Source organism: Dermochelys coriacea, chromosome 2 (assembly GCF_009764565.3).
Source record: "Dermochelys coriacea isolate rDerCor1 chromosome 2, rDerCor1.pri.v4, whole genome shotgun sequence".
NCBI classification, from domain to species: domain Eukaryota; kingdom Metazoa; phylum Chordata; order Testudines; family Dermochelyidae; genus Dermochelys; species Dermochelys coriacea.
This window is the reverse complement of record NC_050069.1, coordinates 148,681,702-148,707,280: the sequence shown is the minus strand read 5'-3', so window position 1 is coordinate 148,707,280 and position 25,579 is coordinate 148,681,702. Positions and strand designations below refer to the sequence as shown.

Here is a 25,579-nt window from a genome sequence, read left to right as displayed (position 1 = left end):
AAAAAATATATTGTTGTGAAACTTTGCTTCCTGGTAATTAAGGGACTTCAGTGCTAGAGAGTACTAAGGCACTGGCAATTGATCTATACATGAAATACACCCACTGGTATATGGCAAAGGGCCCAAAACCTTTAGAGTTAGAGAATTCCTGAATGTCTTGCAATAGGAGCACAATCTAAACATAGGAATCTGGTGAAACTATTACTTCTTGAAAAGCAGATTTGCAAGTAAGTAAGTAACTTTCTGAACATGTACATCTCAGTGGATTACCCCTTACTCTCATCCTCATAGAGCTTGAGGACAGTAAAATGTTCTGATTTTTAACTATTCTGTTAATTGGAATGTGTTTGGAGGCTTTTCACTTGCTGGCGTGACGGGCTGACCATGGTACATTGAGATGGCACCTTAGGCACTGTGTAAATGGCTGGCCTGGGACTCGCTCCTCTGTCTTCCTCACCCTGTGTCTCCCTCCTCCCACTGCCTTCCACCCATCCCCAAGTGCCTAATGGTCTGAAACTAAGAACTAAAGGAGTTCACACCTTGGCTTGCATTGGGAAAACACTCAAGTGAGGGAATCAACTGAGATGTAGATCTTTAGAATTCAGGAAATACAGGTATATAACTTTGCATGCATAAAGAACCTACAGATATTGTGGATTCAACTAACTCCCATGAAAAATCTCTTTCAAAACAAACGGATATACTGATTCTAACTGAAAAAAGCTGTCTTCTTTTTATTATCAGGCTATGAAATATTTGTCCTATTTACTGTATCCACTGTGTATTGGAGGTGCAGCTTATTCTCTTCTGAATGTGAAATATAAAAGGTAGGGTGCTACAAATTGTTATAAAATGTTTAATTAAAGGTTAATCACCCCTTTAACAATTGTAATTACCCTTTTTTGGTGAAAAGAAAAGGAGGACTTGTGGCACCTTAGAGACTAACAAATTTATTTGAGCATAAGCTTTCGTGAGCTATAGCTCACTTCATCGGATGCATTCAGTGGAAAATACAGTGGGGAGATTTATATACACAGAAAACATGAAACAATGGGTGTTACCATACACACTGTAATGAGAATGATCAAGTAAGCTATTACCAGCAGGAGAGCTATTACCAGCAGGAGAGCGGGGTGGGGGGGGGGAAACCTTTTGTAGTGATAATCAAGGTGGGCCATTTCCAGCAGTTGACCTTTTTTGGTGTTAATTGATGTGAGATAATAGCATTGCAGAAGTTTTTTTGCCCTAAGGGGTATTTGATCAGTCAGGTAGGTAGGTAGTGGTTGGAAATTGCTGGCTGACAACCTGTTTGAAGTCTTGGTTTTATTCTTAGGGATATTCACATTACAGCCATCTTCTCTATTATGAGGTCTGTGATATTGGGTGGAAGTGTACTACCTCATTCTCAGTACACAAGAAGTTAACTTTCACTTCATTCCTTATTGATAGGAAGAGCCATAAGAAAGGCTGCTCGAGAGACAAGGAGTGTGTGTCAGTGGGAAGTCAGGGGTCTACACTTATATGCTGAGTTGTGGATGAACCCCAGTTTAGAGCAACTTTTTGCTATGTTTGCTTTTGCTAACTCATTCTGATTTTTTTCCTGCTGCTTATTACTGCAGTTTTATTTCTGCTGAATTTGCCCACTAGTTTACAAGCACCCATAGTCACCTCAATGGACAGGTCAAGGATTGAATGGACATGGAGACTGAACTATCTTCATCTCCAGGGGCTGGCCATTCCCTGTGTTATGTTGGATTTAATGTTAAAGATTTAGATTTTTGTTCTGGTGGTCTAGCGAAGCTTGTCATAACGCTCTGAGCAGTTCCTTTTCTGTAGATAAAGAACTTCTATCTTTACTGCTTTCACTATGGTATTTTTCACAAGCATTAAATCCATGTTTTTAAAAAGAAAAATATTGAGTTGGGTATATAAGCATGCAAAAGTGAAGAATGCAAGTCAGTGCACCCATATTGCTTTTCAATTAAATCATCCAGGAGCCATTTAAAAATATTTCAAATGATCTTCCTCATGCACAAACTTGTTCTGAGTGCTCCAGCCTCAACCCACTACAGTTTATAGAAATATTAGTAACTGGTTAACTGGAAAAACTTGTGAATTAGCCACTTATATTTGACTGGATGTTAAAAATAAGTCTTATGAAAAAGCAACTTCACTTCCTAATTTGAAGATTAAACCCTGTCTACATGAGAAATTTGCACTGCAGTAACAACATAGATGTAATCTTAATGGAGCAAATCCTAACATAGAGACACATTGCACCAACGTCAAGTTTGGGGACAATGTATACCTTCAAATCAGCGGCCCAACTCTGTCCACATATCTATTCAGGGGACACCATCATAGGGCCTAATCACATCAGCCACACTATCAGAGACTCGTTCACCTACGCATCTACCAATGTGATATATGCCATCATGTGCCAGCAATGCCCCTCTGCCATGTACATTGCTCAAACTGGACAGTCTCTACGTAAAAGAATCAATGGACATAAATTAGACGTCAAGAATTATAATATTCAAAAACCCAGTTGGAGAACACTTCAATCTCTCTGGTCACTCGATTACAGACCTGAGAGTGGCTATCCTTCAACAAAAAAAATTCAAAACCAGACTCCAACGAGAGACTGCTGAATTGGAATTAATTTGCAAACTGGATACAATTAACTTAGGCTTGAATAGAGACTGGGAATGGATGAGTTATTACACAAAGTAAAACTATTTCCCCATGGTATTTCTCCTCCCCACCCCACCCCCCACTGTTCCTCAGATATTCTTGTTAACTGCTGGAAATAGCCTACCTTGCTTGTCACCATGAAAGGTTTTCCCTCCCCCCCCCCCCCCCGCTGCTGGTGATGGCTTATCTTAAGTGATCACTCTCCTTACAGTGTGTATGATAAACCCATTGTTTCATGTTCTCTGTGTGTGTATATCAATCTCCCCTCTCTATTTTCAACCAAATGCATCTGATGAAGTGAGCTGTAGCTCACAAAAGCTCATGCTCTAATAAATTTGTTAGTCTCTAAGGTGCCACAAGTACTCCTTTTCTTTTTGCGAATACAGACTAACACGGCTGCTACTCTGAAACCTGAGTTTTCATTGTACAATAGCATTCCTTTCAAAGCCAATATGAATTAATGTGTTTTTCAAAATCCTGAAAAATTATTCACTCATTGATATAGCTCCTTACTTGTGCTGGGACACTTGATGCACTGCATGTCACATTAAAAACTCTTTAGAATACAGCAAAACACCCCCTCTGAAATCTTATCAAATTAAAATGGTTAATGCACTATGAAGGAAGTGTCGCTTTTGTTTTTAAAAGTGGCGATTTTGAAATGCTCAACTTCATTCTCTTCCATGTTAAAACATTGTGTAGAAGATGATGACCTCTGAGAGTTATTGTCAGTTTAGTGTTGCAGTTTGGTTTGGGGGAAGAAAAGGAAAAATAATTACACTGTCTCTTATTTTTAGCTGGTATTCTTGGTTGATTAACAGCTTTGTCAATGGTGAGTATCTATGTATTTTCTTAAATATACATATATTTATCTTTTCTTTATGTTAAGGCCAGGAATTTCAAAAATGGCCTAAAATTGGGCTGACTTCAGTAGGTGGTGTTGAGTGCTTAACATTAAAAAAAAAAAAAAAAAAAAAAAAAAAAAAAACATCAGATCACTTATTTAGGTGCCTGAGTGTGAATTTAATAGCCTCAGTGTGTTCCTATTTTTAAATGTTAGCCTAGATTTTTTTTTTTAAAATTTTACAGGTGACATATCAAAATAAAAGTTAGACATCTCAGATTTTGTAACAGTGTGATATGGGGTTGTCATGATTTGGCTGTGCATCCCAAAACTATGATAGTGAAATAGAGGAGCAAAAGGGAAGAAAAAAGACCTTAAAATAGTGGTATAATAGAACATAGTCCATGAGAGCCAAGTTTCTCAAACTTTGTTGCATTGCGACTCACTTCCGACTACAAAAATTACTACATGACACCGGTGTCCTTATTCCTCTGAATTCTAGAGTCTATAATCGGGGTCAGCATTAAGGGGCAGTAAGCAGGGCAATTGCCTTTGACCCCATTCCACAGGGGGCCAAGTGAAGCTAAGTTGCTCATGTGTTGGCTTCAGCCCCAGGCAGCAGGGCTTGGGCTTCAGCTTCCACCCCTGGCGCAGGGAGTTTTAACACCAGCCCTGGCAACCCCATTAAAAAAACTTGCTACTCACTTGGTATCATGACCCACAGTTTGGGAACCGCTGCATTGGAGTAAACCACAGAGTGAGGATAATTACACATGTATCGTGTAAGAAATTGAATGCTTTTTTCATTGTTCTTAAGATCCAAGGGTTTGGGTCTGTGGTCACCTATGCAAATTGGTGAGGATTTTTATCAAGCCTTCCCCAGGCAGAGGTTTGCAAGGTTTTGGTGAGGATTTTGGGGGGGAAAGACGTTTCCAAACAACGTTTTCCCAGTAAACCCGGATGTTTGGTGGTGGCAGTGGAAGTCCAAGGGCAAAGGGTAAAATAGTTTGTACCTTGGGGAGGTTTTAACCTAAGCTGATAAAAGTAAGCTTAGGAGGTTTTCATGCAGGTCCCCACATCTGTACCCTAGGGTTCAGAGTGGGGAAGGAAGCTTAGGATATGTTCACACTGCAGCTAGCAGTGTGCTTCCCAGCTAGAGTAGACAGACACATACTAGCTCTGCTTGAGCTGGTACTATTTTTAGCACGTTGGCTCGAACAGAACTAATATATGTCTGCCTACCCAAGCTGGGAAGCATACTCCCAGCTTCAGTGTAAATGTAGTCTTAATGCTAAGGAGACTTTTGTGTACATGAAAAGGGAAAACTGATGTCTCTGAAACAAAGTGTATAAATTTGCATGGAATACTTACTTGCTCTTTGTGGTATTTATCTTAAAATATGTTCATATTGTATCTTCAGGGGTATATGCTTTTGGATTCCTATTTATGTTGCCCCAGCTGTTTGTGAATTATAAGGTATGTCTAAATGTTTATAATGGGATATTTTTGGCTTTCAGTATCTATAATTTATTCTCAGTTTTGTTACAAATTATGTTTACATTTCTTTTTTTGTAGATGAAATCAGTTGCGCATTTACCATGGAAGGCATTCACATATAAAGTAAGTAAAGCTGTAATTTCAAAAACTTGTGCTACCAAGACAGCAATTGTTTTTCACTTGAGAAGCAGGGCAATAATGTGTAACTTAACTGTGAATTTTTAGAATTAAACTACCAGTTTAACACCAGCACAAATTTAATTTTTTCTGTAATTTTTTCTATTTGCTAAGAAAGTTATGACGACTCCTTTACTTTTTTCATTGTGGCTTTCCTATAATGTAAATTATTTTAGTTTCCTGGTTTTGATAGAGTTTTGACTGGTTTTGACTGTCAGCAATCTTTCATATTGGTAAAATACTTATTTTTATTGAATATATGCATTTTAATAGAATATTGCATTGATTGCTAAATATGTTGCAAACTGAAAGACAGTTCTAGGAAAAAGTCAAGACCCCATGTACTCTACAGTGCCAAGGAATTTCCCCACATTGCAGCAATACTGTGTTCCAAAACCTGTGTTCATGTTATTAAACAGTGTAAATTAAACTCTTTTGTTTTTGTAAACCAGCAGAAAGCCTGAAATGGTAGTTTTACTCCTGGGGGAATTCTGCACCACTGCGCAATGCAGAATTTTGCAGAAATTAATGTTGTGCATGCAGAATTTCCTTTTCCCCCACAGAAATGGGCTGCAGAGCTGCTGGCTACCACTAGGGGCTGCTGGACCCAGCAGAGCCCAGCTCGCACATAGAAGACACTGCCAGGGGGACAGGGAGGGGGAGGGAGTGGGAGCTAGAGTTTCCTGCATGCCCAGAGGGAAGCAGACGGCAGCATGCATTAAACTCCACACAGCCTGATGCTGGGTCCTAGGCTTGTTTCTCCCTCTAGATCCCTGGGCTCTGGGGGGAGGGGCTTTGGGTGTTTGACCCCCTTTCTTCCCTTCTTTCCCCCCCCCCCCGGCTGGCTGAGCTCTGGGGTAGGGTGCAGGAGGAGGCAGAGAAATAGGAACTGGGTTGTCATAGGGGTTTCTTTAATTCTCTACTCCTGGGCAGATGTGTGTGTGTGTCAGTATTGTTACAGATGTACTTGCTGACAGGTATTTTGGAATAAATTACCAAAATAATTGAGACTGGCATGATTATGTAGAGTTATTTTGACAACATTTGCAGAATTTTAAAATCTTGTGCACAGAATATTTTTTTGGTGCAGAATTTGCGCTTTTTCAGTGTTGATAATGGTAGCAAAAACATCCAATAAGTGTATTTAATCCCGTCATAGGTTGCCTCCCACACTTACCTAGATGGAAACCTAATATAAAAATGAATAAGACAGAGGCATCTTTACTAATTATTTATTTTCCTACTTAATTCATTAGAACAACCATTTTAATCTAAATAAATCTACCACAGAGTTTAGAATGCAGCATCAAAATGCAAGTCTTAATAATGTTAACAGACACATGCTCAGGGGTGCAGACTCTGAGCGGTGCTTACCTCAAGCAGCTCCTGGAAGCAGCGGTATGTTCCCTCTCTGGCTCCTACACGGAGGCATGGTATCAGCCAGGCAGCTCTGCACACTGTCCCATCCATAGGCACTGCCCCTGCAGCTCCCCTTGGCTGCAGTTCCCGGCCAATGGGAGCTGTGGGCGGCACCACTTGCGATGGGACCAGCTCCAGAGCGGGGCAAGCTCCTAACCCCACTCCCCCACGGAAGCTTGTGGACCGGATTAAAAGTTCTGATGGGCCAGACATGATCCACAGTCCGTAGTTTGCCCATCCCTGGTATAGACCAAGCCTTTAACACACACTTTATTTTTTCTTTCTATTCATGGTGAAATGTGTGTGCTTTGGGATGCTGTGGTAGGTGTGTGCAGTCAGAATGTGTGCTTGTTTCCTCAGTGAGGATGAAGTCTCATTCTGTCTGTGAGCACATTATGTCCTCACAGATAATTCTTCCTAGTGCTTAAGTAGTAATTTCCCAAACATCTGATCATAGTCTTAGTCATAAGGAGGAGTTGGTTGGTGACATGTATAGAACATAGAAGTAAATATTAGAGTTTAAATGCAGATCATCTTTGGATATTTTGACCCACAGATTGGTTTGTTGTCTTGCATAGGAATGATGTATTTTTGGTAGTTCTTTGAGACAAACAAGGAAACCAGCAGAATTTCACTCCCTTTGGTTTCTTTAGGGTGTAAACTTTAGTTTCTTATACCCACTGGAGCAGTACATAGTAGACACTTTTGCCTGATTGGTTCTTATGTACTATAACTGTTATGGTATGAGAAATTTGGGGTTTGTTTCCAAAAATTGCAAATAAACTTTATATATTCCAGCTACTTGTTATAACAGATCATGTTATCGATATTAGAGCCTTATGCCTGGAGTTCTGAAGATGCACATATGAATGTGCTATGAAAGATGTCTGTGACCACAGTACAGTTTTTAAAACCAATATTAAAAAAAACTACAGAACTATTTACAGATGTCATACATGTCAGTTCTCTATAGCAAAGGTTTCCTGCTTCCACAGTCAATGTCTTTTCCAGTTGCTTACGATTCTCTCAAACATTCACTTATGGGCTTAAAAATTTTCAGGCTTGGTTTCTCCTTGAGGGAATTTTATTTGGAATGCATCAGCAAAAACATTTTGGCTCTTAAACAAAAGCAGCAAAAAGAAATCACCAAAGGATTTTTTTTTGCCATTATCCATTTAAAAATATATATATTTTTTTTTGAACAGCTAATACCTAAACGGGAGGAAGTAGACAGTTTAAATTTGGCAGAGAGATAATGGTTTTGATGAACAAACTTTTTTTTGGCAGACCAAGGAAAATACATTTTGGTTTGAGAGTTTTATAAAGATTTTAAAATTACATGTTGTTACGCAATTTAAGGATTAATGAGTAACTGGTTCTCCACAAAGTGAAAGTGATCAATGGAGTATTCATAAATCCTCACATTTTCAACTGAATCGGGAATGTGGCATCATTGTAAACCTGTATTTTTTAAAGTTATAATAAAAAAATAAAATATTTAATGATGAAGGTCAAAGAAAAGTAGCAGCTGTTCCCTTACTGGTAATGTTGCACTTGCTTCCCTGACGTACTGTGTTTTATTTCTCCGTCTTTTGTATATCTAAAGCCCTAAGTATGGTTCAATTTAAAACACTTAATATAATTGTGTATATTACAGTATATTACAGACGGTGCCTTCTGAATTAAGAAAGAGCCATGTTACATCTTAGATTAGTTAGATCTGCAACTTAAGGCTTGAATATTGGCAGAAACATTGAACCAGTCAGAGTGTACTGAGTATAAAATGTTGTGTGTTCCCAATTTTAGTTTCCCCACATAGTTTCCTTTTAGATCTGTATGACATTCTGGTATGCAGTCCAGACCATTGAGTGGCTGTGTCAGCACCTGCCCTACAACCTGGGGTGCCTCATAATGCTTTGTACTGTAACTTCCAACTTGGGCTTCTCAGAAGCAGCATGCAGGTTACATCCTGAGTGTCTGTGGATAGCCACAGCCCTGGTCCAGCACCTCTAACTCCAGCAGCTTGTCAGCAAACACCAGTCACACTCTGGCTTCCAGCAGCTTTGATTATACTACATGCAGAGTAACCCCATCACACTCCCAGTTCTGGATTTTTCCCAATAAATGTGTGTTCTGTACTGTCCAGCCCTCTCTTGGACAGTCCAGGTATATTAGGTCCGTTGCTCCTCTAAAGGGATCAAGATACAACAGTTTGACACCTCAAATGAAGTTATACACACAGTTCACAACCCTGAATTAGTTTTGATTAAAGAATAAAAGATGTTTGTTTAATTGCAAAGAGAGAGGTTTTAAGTGAGTACAAGTAATGAGGCATCAAAGTCAGAAATAAAAGGCTTCCTAAACCTAACAAACTAGACTTGATTCAAGGTGAAGTCCCCTACCACATATTCCAGTAACAATGTTGATCAAATTCTCAGGCCAGGATCTGCTCCCAGCTGTTGAGGTGTTTTGTTTTTTGTTGTGTTTTTTGGTTTTTGGTCCTCTTAAGTCAAAGAGGGAGAGAGAACATGAAGTGTTTTTGCCCTATTGTCACCCTGTGAAATGCAATTTCCTGAGAGTGACCCCTAGATAAAGTTCATTCCAGCTGAGAGGAAAGAGACATGGAGTCTGATGGAGGAAGTTTCATGCTGGTTCTTTTCACCTGTGTATGCGAAATGCAGATGTGCCTTGTGTGACAGGGTCGGGCCGGATGGCTACAGGAGAGTAATAGAAAGCAGATATATTAGCCCCAGGTTAAGTAGGTCCCTTTTCCCTGGATAAGGTAACAGGGAAGGTTCCACAACAATCAGGAACTTTCTGGAAATAATTAAGACAGACAGGCTGATTAGAACACCTGCAGCCAATCAAGAAGCTGCTAGAATCAATTAAGGCAGGCTAATCAGGGCACCTGGGTTTAAAAAGGAGCTCACTTCAATTTGTGGTGCACGTGTAAGGAGCTGGGAGCAAGAGGCGTTAGGAGCTGAGAGTGAGAACGCATATTGTTGGAGGACTGAGGAGTACAAGCATTATCAGATACCAGGAGGAAGGTCCTATGGTGAGGATAAAGAAGGTATTGGGAGGAGGCCTTGGGGAAGTAGCCCAGGGAGTTGTAGCTGTCGCACAGCTGTTCCAGGAGGCACTCTAGACAGCTGCATTCCACAGGGCCCCGAGCTGGAACTCAGAGTAGAGGGCGGGTCCGGGTTCCCCCCAAATCTCCCAACTCCTGGTCAGACACAGGAGGAGTTGACCTAGACTGTAGGTTCAGAAAAATGGCCAAGCTGAGGGCTGCTGTGAAGCTCCAAGGCGAGCAAATCGGCCAATAAGTGCAAGACCCACCAAGGTAGAGGAGGAACTTTGTCACACTTGTTTCTTGTGTTTCCCTCCTTCCATGCCAAAGAATGGCCATTTGATAGGTGATGGCCCATCAGCTTTGCCAACACCTGGCTAGGCATGTCAGCGAGTCCTTTGTCTTTGAGAAACAGGTTTACCCACTTCCCGGACGTGTTTGGTAAACACACTTCAGTCATGATTTCAGCTTATGTTTGTAACTTTACATATAATGTTGCTACATACATTTTACCATGACGTTATTGACCAGCAAGTTGAGTTTTCAAATGGTACCTTATAAGGAACATTTTTTACAAAGATTATTACAGTAGTGCGGGGGTGGGGGCCTTCCACTTTAGGGAGGGCTCCAGCACCCTTGCAGTAATGTGTGGGATGTGACTACAGGAGTGCATTCCGTAACAATCCGTGTTAATATTTTATTATCTTGCTTCCTTTTTTCTCTTCCTCACTCCACTGTGATCCAGTATCACAATATACTGTCAAGAAGCTCTATCCATACATTCTAATAATGAACCTTGTTAATTAAAATACTCAAATCAAAACTGTTCCTGAGCTTGCCATTGTTTTACTGTAACATTGCCAATACAGGTAGACCTTCAGTTAGCACATCACTGCCGAATGTCGGTACTGGAGCAGGCAGATCCATTTTTTGTCTTTAACCTGACTGTAACTTCTCCTGTTCAAAGTTCTGGCTGTTTTTTTTAAGTTTGCCTATTAATTCTTAAATAGTGCACTGTGTTCTTAGACCTGGGTGGTAGCCCAAGTCCTGGTGTGATATTTGAAACTGACCACCTAACCATAGAGTTAACGCAGGGGTGGCCAACCTATGGCTCCGGAACCACATGCGGCTCTTCAGAAGTTAATATGCGACTGCTTGTATAGGCACTGATTCCGGGGCTGTAGCAACAGGCACCAACTTTCCAATGTGCTGGGGGGTGCTCACTGCTCCACTCCTGGCTCTGCCACAGACCCTGCCCCTTCCCCTGAGCCTGCCATCCCTTGCTCCTCCTCCCAGAGCCCCCTGCACGCCACGAAACAGCTGACCAGGAGGTGTGGGGAGGAAAGGGGAGGTGCTGATCTGCAGGGCTACCGGTGCGCTGGAGGTGCTGGGAGCAGGGTTGAGGAGCTGATGGGGTGCTGCTGATTTATTACTCTGGCTCTTTGGCAATGTACACTGGTAAATTCTGGCTCCTTCTCATGCTCAGGTTGGCCACCCCTGAGTTAATTTGCTACCAACTAAACTATACTGATGCTGAAAATATTTCTTATATTTATAGGCATTCAACACCTTCATTGATGATATCTTTGCTTTTATCATCACTATGCCAACATCGCATAGGCTGGCATGTTTTAGGGATGATGTGGTGTTCCTCGTCTACCTTTACCAAAGATGGTATGTTTTCCCTCCATCCCTACTCCTCTTTTTATCCATTTTCACTGTTTGTCAACTACAGATCCATGCATCTGTGTCAACAGTAATTAGATACAAGAGACAAAAATAGTTTAGGGCTGACTTACAACTTCGCTCTCTTAGTATGTTAATGTACAGTGTAATGTGTTTTGGAATTTGATAGTCCCAAGCTATACTCCTATCAACCATATAGGACCTCTTAGGAGTTACTTACTCATGCTTTGAGAATTAAACCATAAGTAACTCACGAGTCTGATTACTCATCCTTATTTACATAATGTATTCTCTTACCTTTTAGCGTGGGCTTGAAAAATTCCTCAACTCGGCCAAGAGGAAGCTAGCCTTGGTGAGGAAGGAATCTACACCACCCATTCTAACAAAATCTAAATTTGCTTTCTTAAAACGAACATTCCAAAAGTGAATAGCATAATCTTCCTAAGTCTGCAGACAGCTCCAACACTTCTACTACTTAGTTTTGCCATACAGCAGAGTGATATTAATAAGACTCCTAATTTTCGCTGCTGCTGCTGCTGCTGCTATGCAGAACTCTGTGGCAGCAGGGTAGCTGTCAAGAATTCATGTCAGTTTCTTGTTGTTGGATGAAAAAATTAAGAATAGAAGCAGATTTTGGAGTTATTCACTGGGAAATAGGATTGAGAAGGAGACAGAGAGGGAAAGACGTTTAGACTAGCAACAGAGATGTCCCATTCTGTTGACAGCCTTTTGTAGTATGCAGGGAGAGTGATAGAGGATCTCCAGTACTCTCACAACAGGGGGGAGGAGACTCAAGGCTCCTTCCTTCCAACAGCTAAAGGTGAGTAGAACTTCAGATTTGCAAGGCGAAGACTGATCTGAAAGATGAATCATAAGACTGGAAGGGACCTAGAGAGGTCATCTAGTCCAGTTCCCTGCCCTCTTGGGAGGATTAAGTATTACCTAGACCATGAAGTCTCCAGATCTAGAGACAGCACAAAGCAGCTGGTGGCTGTGTTTGCTTCTCAGCAAGGCACTTCCAGGTGCTCGTTGGTGGAAGTTCTCCCTTCATGATGGTCTTTTCTGTCTAGCTTTGAATAACTAGTGGGTTTAGTCTTCTAGCTAGTAGGTGTCTGGTATGTTTTTCAAGTTCTGTATTATGTAAACAAAGTTAAATTTTTAAAATAGAGAATTAAACTCCTATTTAATGTTTTAAGTAAATATTATATGGTGGTTCTTTTAAAGTTTTAGCTTTATTTAAACTGATTTAGTAGTAGTAAAACAGGTTAAGGAAAGTTGTATTTAAAACAGCCCAGCCTCTTCTGATTGATGAACAAGGAATCAATTTTTGGCAGATTAAACAGTGGTGCATGCTATCTTTTACCGGGAATCATTGCTTCATCTAACTAATTTGTGTTATTTTATCTGTAAGGCTATATCCTGTGGATAAGAGCAGAGTGAATGAATATGGAGAATCCTATGAAGAAAAGCCGAAAAGAAAACTCCACAAAGAATAGTTAAGATAACAGTAGACGACTATTTCTGGACTGCCACTGGCTATGTGTATTGTTTGAAATTAATGAAGAAAGAATGGATTATTTAATAAGAGTATTTTTTAAAGCTTACGATAGAACTCCATGGACAATACATCTTCTGCGTTGCCAAAATCTATTTTTGATGGTTCTTTGATGTTTCAAGATCCCTTTTGTGTCTTTATGAAGAAGTCTGCCAATGTTTCTGCCAGATGTCATTTAAACAATAGTTAAACATATTTAAACTTCTTACATGAACATTTAAACAAATATTAATTTGTCTTTTGTTATGATGAACATTTTTAGTAGGTGTTTTGAGACAGCACAATTAATGGGTCATGTGGTACCTTTATTGATAAAGGGCTACTAGGCCATGAGGAATACAGGTAGGCTGTGATTGTTAGAGCAGAATAGAGCATCACTGCTGAACCAGGGGTTGTTAGAATTTAAAGGTATAACTTCTGGAACATACACTTTAAACTGCATCACACAACACCATTCTAGATTGACACCGGACCTGGAAGAGCTCAGATTGATGGGGGGTTAAAATCTTATGGCTGACCTAAGCTGTATGGGACTTCGAAATAAGAGTCCTCTGGCTTAAAATAGTCTTCCTGGAAGGAAGGAGAAAGTAACCCAAACAGTTAAACTTCTTAAAATATTGTCAAGCTTTTAGCCCATAATATGACTTCAAATCTTAATTTATTTTTAAATGGCTTTTTATTACAAAAAGCTAGTGAGCATGTGCAGCAATTAGTATTCAGTGACTATTTTTATTACATATATAAAGATGCATAAACCTTTCCTGCATTGCTAGCTTAGGATCCCTTGATTCCCCATTAAAATGGGTATTTATATGATTGACACAAAGCATTTTGATGTACTAGGAAAATACCTCTTAAACAGTCTTGCAGCCTTACATGTTTGCATGATAGACACCATTGTGAACTATTGTGCCAATTCTTATATGCTTTCACAGGCAAAAGTTTCCTAGTCCTCTTGATTTGTATTTTAAATTAGATAAATAAAACATACAGCATTCAGCTAATTGGAAGGGGATTGCTTGAACTAATAGAGGCTCAGAATATTATCTGTCGAAAAAACATAAGTAAAATAACCTTCAAAATGTGCCCGTAAGTTCATTTTATTTCCAGTAGCAACAATGTTTAAAGGGTGAAGTGTCACTCTAACTTCCTATCATGTTATCAGTTTGGATATTGTATGTATCACTGAAATTCAGCACTTATTGCAAATTGTTAGAATATGCTAAAATAAAGTATATTCAAATGGTAGAATATGCATTTAGAACCCCCATCTTGCAGTTTTATGAAATAATAACTTGCATTTAGTAAGCACTAAAGTTAAATAACCTGCAATGAGTAACATTGAAAATACATGCTGCTTCCTTACATTAATAAACAAAACATTTGATTCCCAGAACCAGCATTAGCAGCTTAAGCCTAGTTAAAGTAAATACTTTGTTTTAAAGTTAAATTGATTAACTTCTAGAGATTTTATGTGGAAAAAACCAACACTGCTGACCAAAGCTATGTCTTTCTTTTAATTTACTGCATATTTTTGCTGGGCTGTCAAAACAAGATTTTTTTTTTGTTTGTTTGTTTTTTTGAACTTCAGTATGCCACTAACTCAAAATGTAAATAGTTCAAGAGAAGGAAAGATTGCTCTAATTTTGTCATAAATAGAAAACAATAATGGTTTGTTTTACTTTGTCAAATCCCAGTGTTGCAATGGTTTGAAAGCACAAAGGCATGTAAAGACAAGGCATGTGCCTAATTTGACACACTGAGTAGTCCTACTGAAGTCATTAGATCTTAACTTCATTTACACTGAGGCCCCTTCACACCATTCTGGCAGTGTAAAGCTGTCATCAAGTGAACATTAGTTTAAGCTAATGCCCACTTTAAGGCCACTTTATAATTCAGTAGTTCCAAGGGCCTGATTCTCCTTTATATTAAGATCCTTTTACACTGCTGTAGCAATGTAAAGTTACACATGTGCATAAAATCTTGTAGGATTGGGATTAAAATTGACACAACCAAGATTTTTCTCATGTTGCCAGCTGCAGCTCTGCATTTTTATGCAAACTGCTCTAGGACTCCTATTTCATAGTAGTAAACATCTAGTTTTGTATGTTGAAAATAATTTGTCTTGATATTTAGTATCTTTATACATTGGTCCTTTTTGTGCCATTTTTAAATGAATTTGAGTAATTTAATTTTTCTGAAGTGGCCTCTGAAAGTCTAGTTACTGCATTCAGGTAATTTACATTAATATTCAACATTCCTTTTTTTTGTGGGTAATTGTTTGAAAATCACTCTTACATCTTTATGTACTGTTAGTTTATTACCCTTCATAACTTTCCATGTCTTTTGGTGATATGAGAGAGAAATAATTTCCCATACAATAATGGTCATGCTGAATGTAAGGTTAGAACATTTGATGATGTAAAAGCAACCAGACTTTTTCAGGCTTTGAATCAGTGATTTGTTTCCTGCATTCCATTTACAAATAAAACATGTGTGGGATGAACAGTTTGAGTTCTGATCTGTTATTAGAAAGACTGAGTTACAGCATGTTTCATAACTTAATGACGGATGAAACAAGAACTGACATTTCTTTTTTAAAAGCTTTTTTTCAGTGCAGTAAAATAGTCTTACAAAATGATGAAGCAGTGTTCCATTGAATACTGCATGTTTTGAGCTATAGTCCACTTGGTTTGAAATAGATTTAAAATGTGTCAAACATTTCCTCCTGAATTTTTCAAACATAATTGGAAACAGCTTCTGTTCCTTCCAGAAGAGAATACTACTGAAGTGCAAAATATTTTTAAAAGGCAGGATTATAGATGTACATTATATTCATGATAACACGTGTTCTTCTGTCACACAAGATGAGCTAAGTAACCACCATTTTAGTATAGATTGTATATGACAAATCCTATGGTCTCTGTTGGATTTTAAGGGCTACGTTTAGAACGTCCGTAATTAAATCCCAAGCATTTAAAAAATATGCACAAATAAAACATTTGAATTAGGTAGGCTATCTTGTGCAACTTGAGACAAGCTCACCACATCTTAAATCTCCCTTAATAATAGTCTGTCATTTACACTGTGGCAAGAAATTGAACTATATATGTCGCAATCTATTAATAAAGGATTGTCAGAATTAGGAATAGACAGTGGGATTTTAAAAGCTGCTTAAAGCATTTGAAAATATCAGCCAGCATGTTCAAGGTGGACCTGCAAGGAGTTATTCCTGATTTCTTATTTATGCTGCATTGATGTTAGATTAAGATGTTATCCTACCTTCCCACACCTAAAACTGCAAGGGTGACCTACTCTCTACCCACCCACCTACCCCAAAAAAAGGAAAATTCCAGGGATGCACCAGGTCCTGGGGCCAGACAAGCTCAAGCTGCAGAAACAAATTAAAAAACAGCCTCAGCAGGGACAAACTACTTTCTACAGTTTTTACTCTGGAAATTCCCTTGTGCTGATTGGTTGTTTGGTCCATCTGCTCCCATCCCCTTCCTCAGTTTCTTCACCTCACATCATTCTACTTGCTCTTCAAGCTGTCCCATTTCCTCTCCCTTTCCTTATTCACCACATCTCCCACCTTTTGTCTTTTGTTTGGCTAACTGCCCATAACAAATCCATACCCAAAGAATGTTATAAAAATTGAATCTTGGAACTAGCATATTAGCAAATCATCATTTTGTTCACTCGCCTTGTAGGTTGTATCCTTTTCCTTCATCTATCCTATTTGTGACAGAGCCCAGCAACAGATGCTTTAGAAAAAGTGCAAGAAATCGTACAGTAAGCAGATGTGGTATAATTTTTCAACTATGAAGGTCTCAGCCTAATAGTTAGAGATGCCCTGAAGTATGAAACCTTTTCTATCCCTTCCAAAGTTTTTTTGTTAGCAATAGCTATTAGAACTCTGGATATGTTATACATATAAATGCCCAGTAGCCTGAACCTTGCTAGCATTTGGTCTTAATATCCCCCTGCAATAAGTTCTGAAACTTAACTATGCATTTTGTTGAAATTATTTTCATTGGTTTTGAATTTCTCACCTTTTAATTTCTTTAAATGCCCCCTTTGGCTTTATATTCTGAGAGAGAACAGAAGTGTTATAGAAGGAACTGGTAGCAAAACCTGTAAGTTGAGGTTGCCTGACCGTTTCCATTATAAAACCCTGTTTTCAGTTGACTTAAACTTGGCCAAAATGTAACCATTTCGACTGAAAGTTTGTATGTCTGCCTTTAACTGATTTCTTTTAGGGAGGATAGTTAACAGTTAAACTATTTTAAAAAGAGATAAGGGGGAAAATGCATTGAATTCTTACCACTGTTTGTAAGTCCAAAGCAGACTGCGAAGAGTTACTAAGGGATCTCCCAAAACTGGATGATGGGGCAATAAAATGGCAGATGAAATTCAATGATAAATGCAAAGTAATGCACATTGGCAAACAATACCATTTCTATATATAAAATGATGGGGTCTAAATTACCTGTTACTACTCAAAAAAGAGATCTTGGAGTCATGGATAATTCTCTGAAAACGTCCACTCAATGTGCAGTGACAGTCAAAAAAGCTAACAACGTTGGAAATCATTAGAAAAGGGATAGGTAAGACAGAAAATATTATATTGCCTCTATATAAATCCATGGTGTGCCCACATCTTGAATAATGTGTGCAGATGTGGTCACCCCATCTCAAAAAAGATATTGGAATTGGAAAAGAAGGGCAACAAAAATGTTTAGGGGTATGGAACAGCTTCCCCGTATGAGGAAAGATTAAGACTGGGACTTTTCAGTTTGGAAGAGAGATGACTTGGGGAGGGGGGGGGAATATGATTGACTAGTGTGGAGAAAGTAAATAAGGAAGTGTTATTTACTCCTTCTCATAACACAAGAATTAGGAGTCACCAAATGAAATTAATAGGCAGCAGGTTTAAAACAAAAGAAAATATTTCTACACACAACACACAGTCAACGTGTGGAACTCTTTGCCAGAGGATGTTGTGAAGGCCAAGACTATAACAGGGATCCAAAAAAAAAAACAAAAAAACCAACAACTAGATAAGTTTATGGAGGATAGGTGTATCAATGACTATTAGCCAGAATAGGCAGGGATGGGGTCCCTAGCCTCTGTTTGCCAGAAGCTGGGAATGGGTGATGAGAGGCATCATTTGATGACTATCTGTTCTGTTCATTCTTTCTGAACCTCGCATTGGCCAGTGTTGGAAGACAGGATACTGGACTAGATAGACCTGACCCAGTATGAGAGTTATATGTTTAATTGAAAACCTCTTCCAACTCCATGCATGAAGCTGGAGGGAGGCTACTAGTGGAGTTCCTCAAAGATTGGACCGGTTTTATTTAACATTTTAATGAATGACTATGGCACACAATGTGGGAGTGTGCTAGTAAAATCTGTGGATGGCACAAAGTTGGGAGGTATTGCTAATACAGAGGAGGATTGGAATATGACACACTAAGATCTGGATGACCTTGAAAACAGGAGTAATAGGAATGGGATGAAATTTAATAGTGAAAAGTGCAAGGTCATGAATTTTTTCTATAAGATGGGGACAAATCACTTGGAAGCTACAATCAATTGTGATGTGACCATGAAAAAAGCTAATGCAATCCTAGGATGCTTCAGCCAAGGTATATCCAGCAGAGATAGGGAAGTGTTATTACTATTAAACAAGGCATTAGTAAGCCCTCATCTGGAATACTGAGTGCAAATCCTAGAAAATTAGGGTTGGAAGAGACCTCAGGAGGTCATCTAGTCCAACTCCCTATTCATAGCAGGACCAATCTGGTCTCCCATCTTTAAGACAGATGAATTCAAACTGCAACAGGTGCAGAGAAGGGCTACTAGGATGATAAGAGGAATGGAAAACCTAATGAGAGGAGACTTAAGGAGCATGGCTTGTTTAACCTAACAAAATGAAGGCTGGGAGGAGATATGACTGCTTTCTCTTAATACATCAGAGGGATAAATACCAGGGAGGGAGAGGAGTTTAAAAAATTAAGTTAAGGGCCAATATTGGCAGAAGAACAAATGGATATAAACTGGCCATCAATACGTTTATACTTTATCTTAGACAAAGATTTCTAACCATCAGAGGAGTGAAGTTCTGGAACAGCTTTCCAAGGGGACTAATAGGGACAAAAAACCTAACTTTTTTTAAGAGCGAGCTTGATAAGTTTATGGAGGGGGTGATACAGTGAGATTGCCTACGATGGCATATGGCTCATCCAGAACTGCTATTGGAAAATATCTCCAATGGCTAGAAATGGGACACTAGATGGGAAGGGCTCTGAGTTACTACAGAGAATTCTTTCCCAGGTGTCTGGCTGGTGGCTCTTGCCCAAATGCTCAGGTCTAACTGATTGCCATATTTGGGGTCAGGAAGAATTTCCCCCCAGGTCAGACTGGCAGAGACCCTGGGAGGTTTTCACCTTTTTCTGCCGCACGGGTCACTTGCTGGTTTGAACTAGTGTAAATGGTGGATTGTCTGTAACTTGAAGTCTTTAAATCAAGCTTTGAGAACTTTAGTAATGCAGCCAGAGGTTATGGGTCTATTGCAGGAGTGGATGGGTCAGATTCTGTAGCCTGCAATGTGCAGGAGGTCAGACTATATGATCATGAGGTTCCTTCTGCATGTAAAGTCTGAGTCTATATTTTGGAATAGGAAATTTGGCAACAGGATCATCCCAGTCTGAGGGATGGACCTTTTGCCATCGGTCAAAATCTGTGCAAATTTTGCCAAGTTAAAAACATGTATGCATTGAACATGCTCCATCCCCACACAGCTCCTATGTACTGATTTGATTGTGCAAATACAATTCCCAAAGGCTGACTGAACATGGTCCATCCTAGGGCAGCTGATGCTGACAAGATTATCCCTGTTTTCTCTCTTCCTGAAGGGTGGTGGAGGGTCACTAAAAGAGAGAACAGGGAGATTCTTTCCTGTGTTCTTAGTGCTCTCTCTGCTGGTGCTCACTTAGCATGAAGGAAAAGAAAAGAGAGCAGCGGATGTGAGCAGAGGAAACAAAAGCACAAAGGGTCTATAACTACTAGAACATACCTCCAGAATCTGATGCTGTCGGCAAATATATCTGAAATTTACTAGCAAAGTATATCTTGTTCACATAGGTGTGATAACCTACTGCTGCTACTAGTTACTCTGATAGCTCAAGTGGTAGAGTCTATGCCAATATGCTGCCAAAAAATGAATTTTGTTTGCTTTCTCAAAAACTTTGGCATGGTCAAGAGGGAGCATTAAGTATAACTTCCTACATTAAAAGAATGTTAAGGTAACAAACTGAAGTATTCAAAAGTTAGGAACTTTGCCTGTGCAATCTTAATTCAGCCCCCTTGTGTATGCAGTAAGATAGTCTTTACGTGATCACATACAATTTTTTCCACAGGACCCCTGCATCGTTCAGTGCATAGACTTATTTAAGAAAGAATGGAGAGTTAATTAGAAACAAGAGAGTGTGATGGAAACAAATGGTTACAATACAAAACAAAATATAAAACACAAACCAGGGTCTACACTTGTTAATATTTATAGGACACCATCAGAGGACCTAATCACATCAGCCACACCATTAAGGGCTCGTTCACCTGCATATCTACCAATGTGATATATGCCATCATGTTCCAGCAATGCCCCTCTGCCATGTACATTGGCCAAACCAGACAGTCTCTACGCAAAAGAATAAATGGACACAAATCTGACATCAGGAATTATAACATTCAAAAAACAGTTGGAGAACACTTCAATCTCTCTGGTCACTCAATAACAGACTTAAAAGTGGCAATTCTTCAATAAAAAAAATTCAAAAACAGACTCCAACAAGAAACTGCAGAACTGAAATTAATTTGTAAACTGGACATCATCAAATTAGGCCTGAATAAAGACTGGGAGTGGATGCGTCATTACAAAAACTAATTTCCCCCTACTGTTGCTCACACCTCCTTGTGAACTGTTTGAAATGGGCCACCCTCATTACCACTACAAAAGTGATTTTTCCTCCCTTGGTATTCTACTGTTGATTGAATTGTCTTCTTAGCACTGACCCCTCACATGGTAAGACAACCCCCATCTTTTAATGTAATGTGTATATATATATACCTGCTACTGTATTTTCTACTCCATCCATCTGATGAAGTGGGTTCTAGCCCTGAAAGCTTATGCCCAAATAAATGTGTTAGTCTCTAAGGTGCCATAAGGACTCCTCGGTGTTTTTGCTGATACAGACTAACACGCCTACCACTCTGAAACCTGCCACTATTTCCTGTGCAGTACCAAAAGTCAGAGTCCTGTGTAGCAGGAGATGGATGCTTAAGTGGATGGATGACAACAGATCCCACTTGGATTGTCCAAGCCCAGACTGATTGCCTACTGACTGATAGCACTCCAGCACTGCAAGCTTCCAGAACATGATTACCACCGAGTTCGCCACTGTCAATCCAGCTCTCATTCTGGTGTCCCTGCCCTCAAGGTCTGGAGTGACACTGGAGCACACTGTGACATTCCCCGGTGATCTGCTAGGTCACTCCAGTCCTAAACTCTGGGAGCCAGTCTTACCTTGCTCTGCTGTGAGAACCCCCACTCCTGGGCTGTTCACACACAGCTTCTGGCATGTAAGCTGCTCCTTGGATTGTGTAACCAAATGCCACTAACCAATATCTCCGGGCCCAGACAAAACCCTAGGAACCTCCATCTTGCAGTGTCCAGTTATGCCCGTTGGATGCTGCAAGCTTGTACGAGTTCGTCAATTTAACAAAGACATTGATATGCACCAGGCTTGTTATCCCAAGGGGAGTCTCTGAAACCAAACGCTTCAGACCAAACACACTGCTTCAGGTAGAACAAACAGATTTATTAACTACAAAGATAGATTTTAAGTGATAGAGAAAACGTCAGAGTGGTTACCAAAAGAAAACAAAATATAAGCACGCAGTCTAAGCTCTCAACCCTATTAGACTGGGCAACATCTAGATTAAGCAGCTTTTCTCACCCCTCTGGATATTGCAGTCCTTAATATACAGGTTTGTTCCTTAAACCTGTTCCTTAAATCTCCTCTGTTGGAGTCTTGTCTTCTTCTCAGTGTCTTAGTTGCTTGCAGTGAAGGTGGGGGCAGGAGAAGGGCCCATTATGTGTCCACTCTGCCTGTTTTATAGCCTCAGTCCATGTGCTTGGGGAGCACAAGTCCAGGCATGTCTGGGGGACATTGCTGAATCTCTCCAAGCAAGATTGAGCAATTCCCCTGGTGTGGCCTCATGCAGGTGAGTCATTGCATTGTAGCTCCCTTGCTGACAATGGCTGTTGATGGGTGGTTTGACACCCCACTGGGTGTTGGTTACTTTCCTTGCTGTTGCCTCTGGGGAGCTAATATCTGGCTAATTCCCCAATTTACAGCATGTTTTACTGACCACCATACAACATAATTCCATATGCATTAATGATACATATATATGGATAGAGAAATGACTTTCAGCAGATCATAACCTTTCCCCTGATACCTTACAAGGAATTCTTTATATGTAAGATCACAATTATATGAAAATGAGGAATATGGGGGTTACAGTACACTCCCCCAAGGTATGGAATGTCACACATACTCATCCAGTAATGACAGGTTTCAGAGTAGCAGCCGTGTTAGTCTGTATTCGCAAAAAGAAAAGGAGTACTTGTGGCACCTTAGAGACTAACAAATTTATTAGAGCATAAGCTTTCGTGAGCTACAGCTCACTTCATCGGATGCATTTGGTGGAAAAAACAGAGGAGAGATTTATATACACACACACAGAGAACATGAAACAATGGGTTTATCATACACACTGTAAGGAGAGTGATCACTTAAGATAAGCCATCACCCACAGCAGGGGGGGGAAAGGAGGAAAACCTTCCATGGTGACAAGTAGGTAGGCTAATTCCAGCAGTTAACAAGAATATCAGAGGAACAGTGGGGGGTGGGGTGGGGGGGAGAAATACCATGGGGAAATAGTTTTACTTTGTGTAATGACTCATCCATTCCCAGTCTCTATTCAAGCCTAAGTTAATTGTATCCAGTTTGCAAATTAATTCCAATTCAGCAGTCTCTCGTTGGAGTCTGTTTTTGAAGCTTTTTTGTTGAAGGATAGCCACTCTTAGGTCAACAGAACCACTAACCCAGGAACCTATCCTTGCAACAAAGCCCGTTGCCAACTCTGTCCACATATCTATTCAGGGGATACCATCATAGGGCCTAATCACATCAGCCACACTATCAGAGGCTCGTTCACCTGCGCATCTACCAATGTGATATATGCCATCATGTGCCAGCAATGCCCCTCTGCCATGTACATTGGCCAAACTGGACAGTCTCTACGTAAAAGAATGAATGGACACAAATCAGACGTCAAGAATTATAACATTCAAAAACCAGTTGGAGAACACTTCAATCTCTCTGGTCACTCGATCACAGACCTAAGAGTGGCTATCCTTCAACAAAAAAGCTTCAAAAACAGACTCCAACGAGAGACTGCTGAATTGGAATTAATTTGCAAACTGGATACAATTAACTTAGGCTTGAATAGAGACTGGGAATGGATGAGTCATTACACAAAGTAAAACTATTTCCCCATGGTATTTCTCCCCCCCACCCCACCCCCCACTGTTCCTCTGATATTCTTGTTAACTGCTGGAATTAGCCTACCTACTTGTCACCATGGAAGGTTTTCCTCCTTTCCCCCCCCTGCTGTGGGTGATGGCTTATCTTAAGTGATCACTCTCCTTACAGTGTGTATGATAAACCCATTGTTTCATGTTCTCTGTGTGTGTGTATATAAATCTCTCCTCTGTTTTTTCCACCAAATGCATCCGATGAAGTGAGCTGTAGCTCACGAAAGCTTATGCTCTAATAAATTTGTTAGTCTCTAAGGTGCCACAAGTACTCCTTTTCATCCAGTAATGTGGCCTTTAGCATGTGAATGTTCTACAGCCATTGCTCATTTACCCAAAACTGCATTAAGATAGGATCCCACCAATCAGTGCTCATTTCTTGGGTCTAGAAATGTCAATTCACCTTGTGGAGCTGCTCTGTGTATGTCAGCCCCAACCTGGCGTTTTTATTTTCACTGTGTCAATCAGCGTCCAGTTACTGTGCTTGAACATCTCTGCATTTTCCCCATCACACCGCCAGCTGTAATTAGGTTTACCATATTTCAGGTTCCCAAAAAGAGGACACTGCCGGGGGAGGGAGCTGGATGGGGGGACAGTTGGACAGTGCTGGAGGTGTGTGTGTATACTGGCATGGGTATTTAGGGGGTGCTGGAGGGGTTATGTGTACTTGGAGTGGGTATTTGGAGGTGCTGGAAGGGCGTGAGTATACTGGAAAGGGGTAGCTGGTGGGTGCTGGAGGGTGTGTGCGTGCACTGGAGGGGTGTGTCTGTACTGGAGGGAGTACCTGGGAGGTGCTAAAGAAGGTACCTGCAGCCTCACTCTCTTGGTGGGGAGTAGTGTTGCTCCCTGTCACAGTGTCAGAATGGCTGGTGCAAGGCCAGGACCCAGTGCAAGCTGCCAGTCAGCACATCCATGCAGGCCCTCCACCCCAGAGCTGGGAGCTGGGAGCTGGGGCCTGGGTGGGTGGGATCTGGAAGCTGTGGCCGCAGAGGAATAGACCAATCAGCTGCGGATGCAGGAAAGGACCAATCAGGGCATAGAGAGGACTCCTTCTGACACAGGCACTGACTCTGTGGGTGCTCCGGGGCTGAAGCAACCACAGAAAAAAAAAATAGTGGGTGCTCAGCACCCCCTGGCAGCCCTGATAATCAGCTCCTTCCCCTCCCCCCAGCGCCTCTTGCCTGCTGGTGATCAACTGTTCAGCAGTGTGCAGAAGGCACTGGGGGGAAGAGTGGGGACAGGAAGAGGCAGGGTGAGGGCAGGGTGCGCAGAGCAGAGATTGAGCACCCCCAGAGAAGTTAGAAAGTTGACCCCTCTGCTTTCTGAGCTGCAAAAATCCCACACATTGCCTCTTAATTGAAAAATACACCTAGGGAGAGGGCAGAGAGTCAAAAAAGAGAAAATGTCTGGACCTGGGAAAACCTGGACATATGGTAACCCTAGGTTGTAATAGTATTTGTTCAAGTTCTGAATATACAGGAGAATCGTGTATTAGCAACACTCATGAGAACTGCACTGAGCTGTGCAGGATGCATGCTTCTGCCAGAGCAATGCTGGGGACTAGAAAGTGGTGCTCAGGACTGTGGGAGTTTTAAAAAACGGCATGAAAATTATGGGATGGAGAAAGTGGCTCCGTGGGAACTTGCTCTCCAGCGCTTAGAAATCCCTTGGCAAATCACTCCTGTATCATAAAGCACTGTGAAAACACACCGCAAGGCACTAAGCTGGCCAGCAACACGGGGCATGCGGACCTACTTACCTGTGGTACACCGCGTCTGTGCTGATGCAATCACTCATGGTGAGTGCATCACAAAGCACCCAAATATGCGATACCCAGAAGCTGGTGGCGGCACTGGCCTAAGTGTGGATCGATCAGGCGGTGCAGTGTGCGCATGGCATGGAGACGCCCAGATAAAGAACGTGGAGGGATGGCTGTCTCCCCGTCCTAGCCCCACACCGGCCTCCCCACCT

General features: G+C 40.7%; 1 protein-coding gene across 3 annotated transcripts in view; it reads left to right on the top strand.

Annotated features, from left to right (window-relative positions):
* Window positions 1-15,445, top strand: part of CLPTM1L (CLPTM1 like) — a 103,869-nt gene extending 88,424 nt beyond the window's left edge. For all 3 annotated transcript variants that reach the window (XM_038389208.2, XM_043508501.1, XM_043508500.1), the window contains 6 exons: window positions 745-827; window positions 3,492-3,526; window positions 4,959-5,014; window positions 5,114-5,158; window positions 11,257-11,372; window positions 12,796-15,445. In XM_038389208.2, coding sequence (XP_038245136.1) covers window positions 745-827; window positions 3,492-3,526; window positions 4,959-5,014; window positions 5,114-5,158; window positions 11,257-11,372; window positions 12,796-12,880 — 420 coding nt within the window. In that variant the 3' untranslated portion in view covers window positions 12,881-15,445. The remainder of the gene's footprint in view (window positions 1-744; window positions 828-3,491; window positions 3,527-4,958; window positions 5,015-5,113; window positions 5,159-11,256; window positions 11,373-12,795) is intronic.
* Window positions 15,446-25,579: the final 10,134 nt, after the last annotated feature.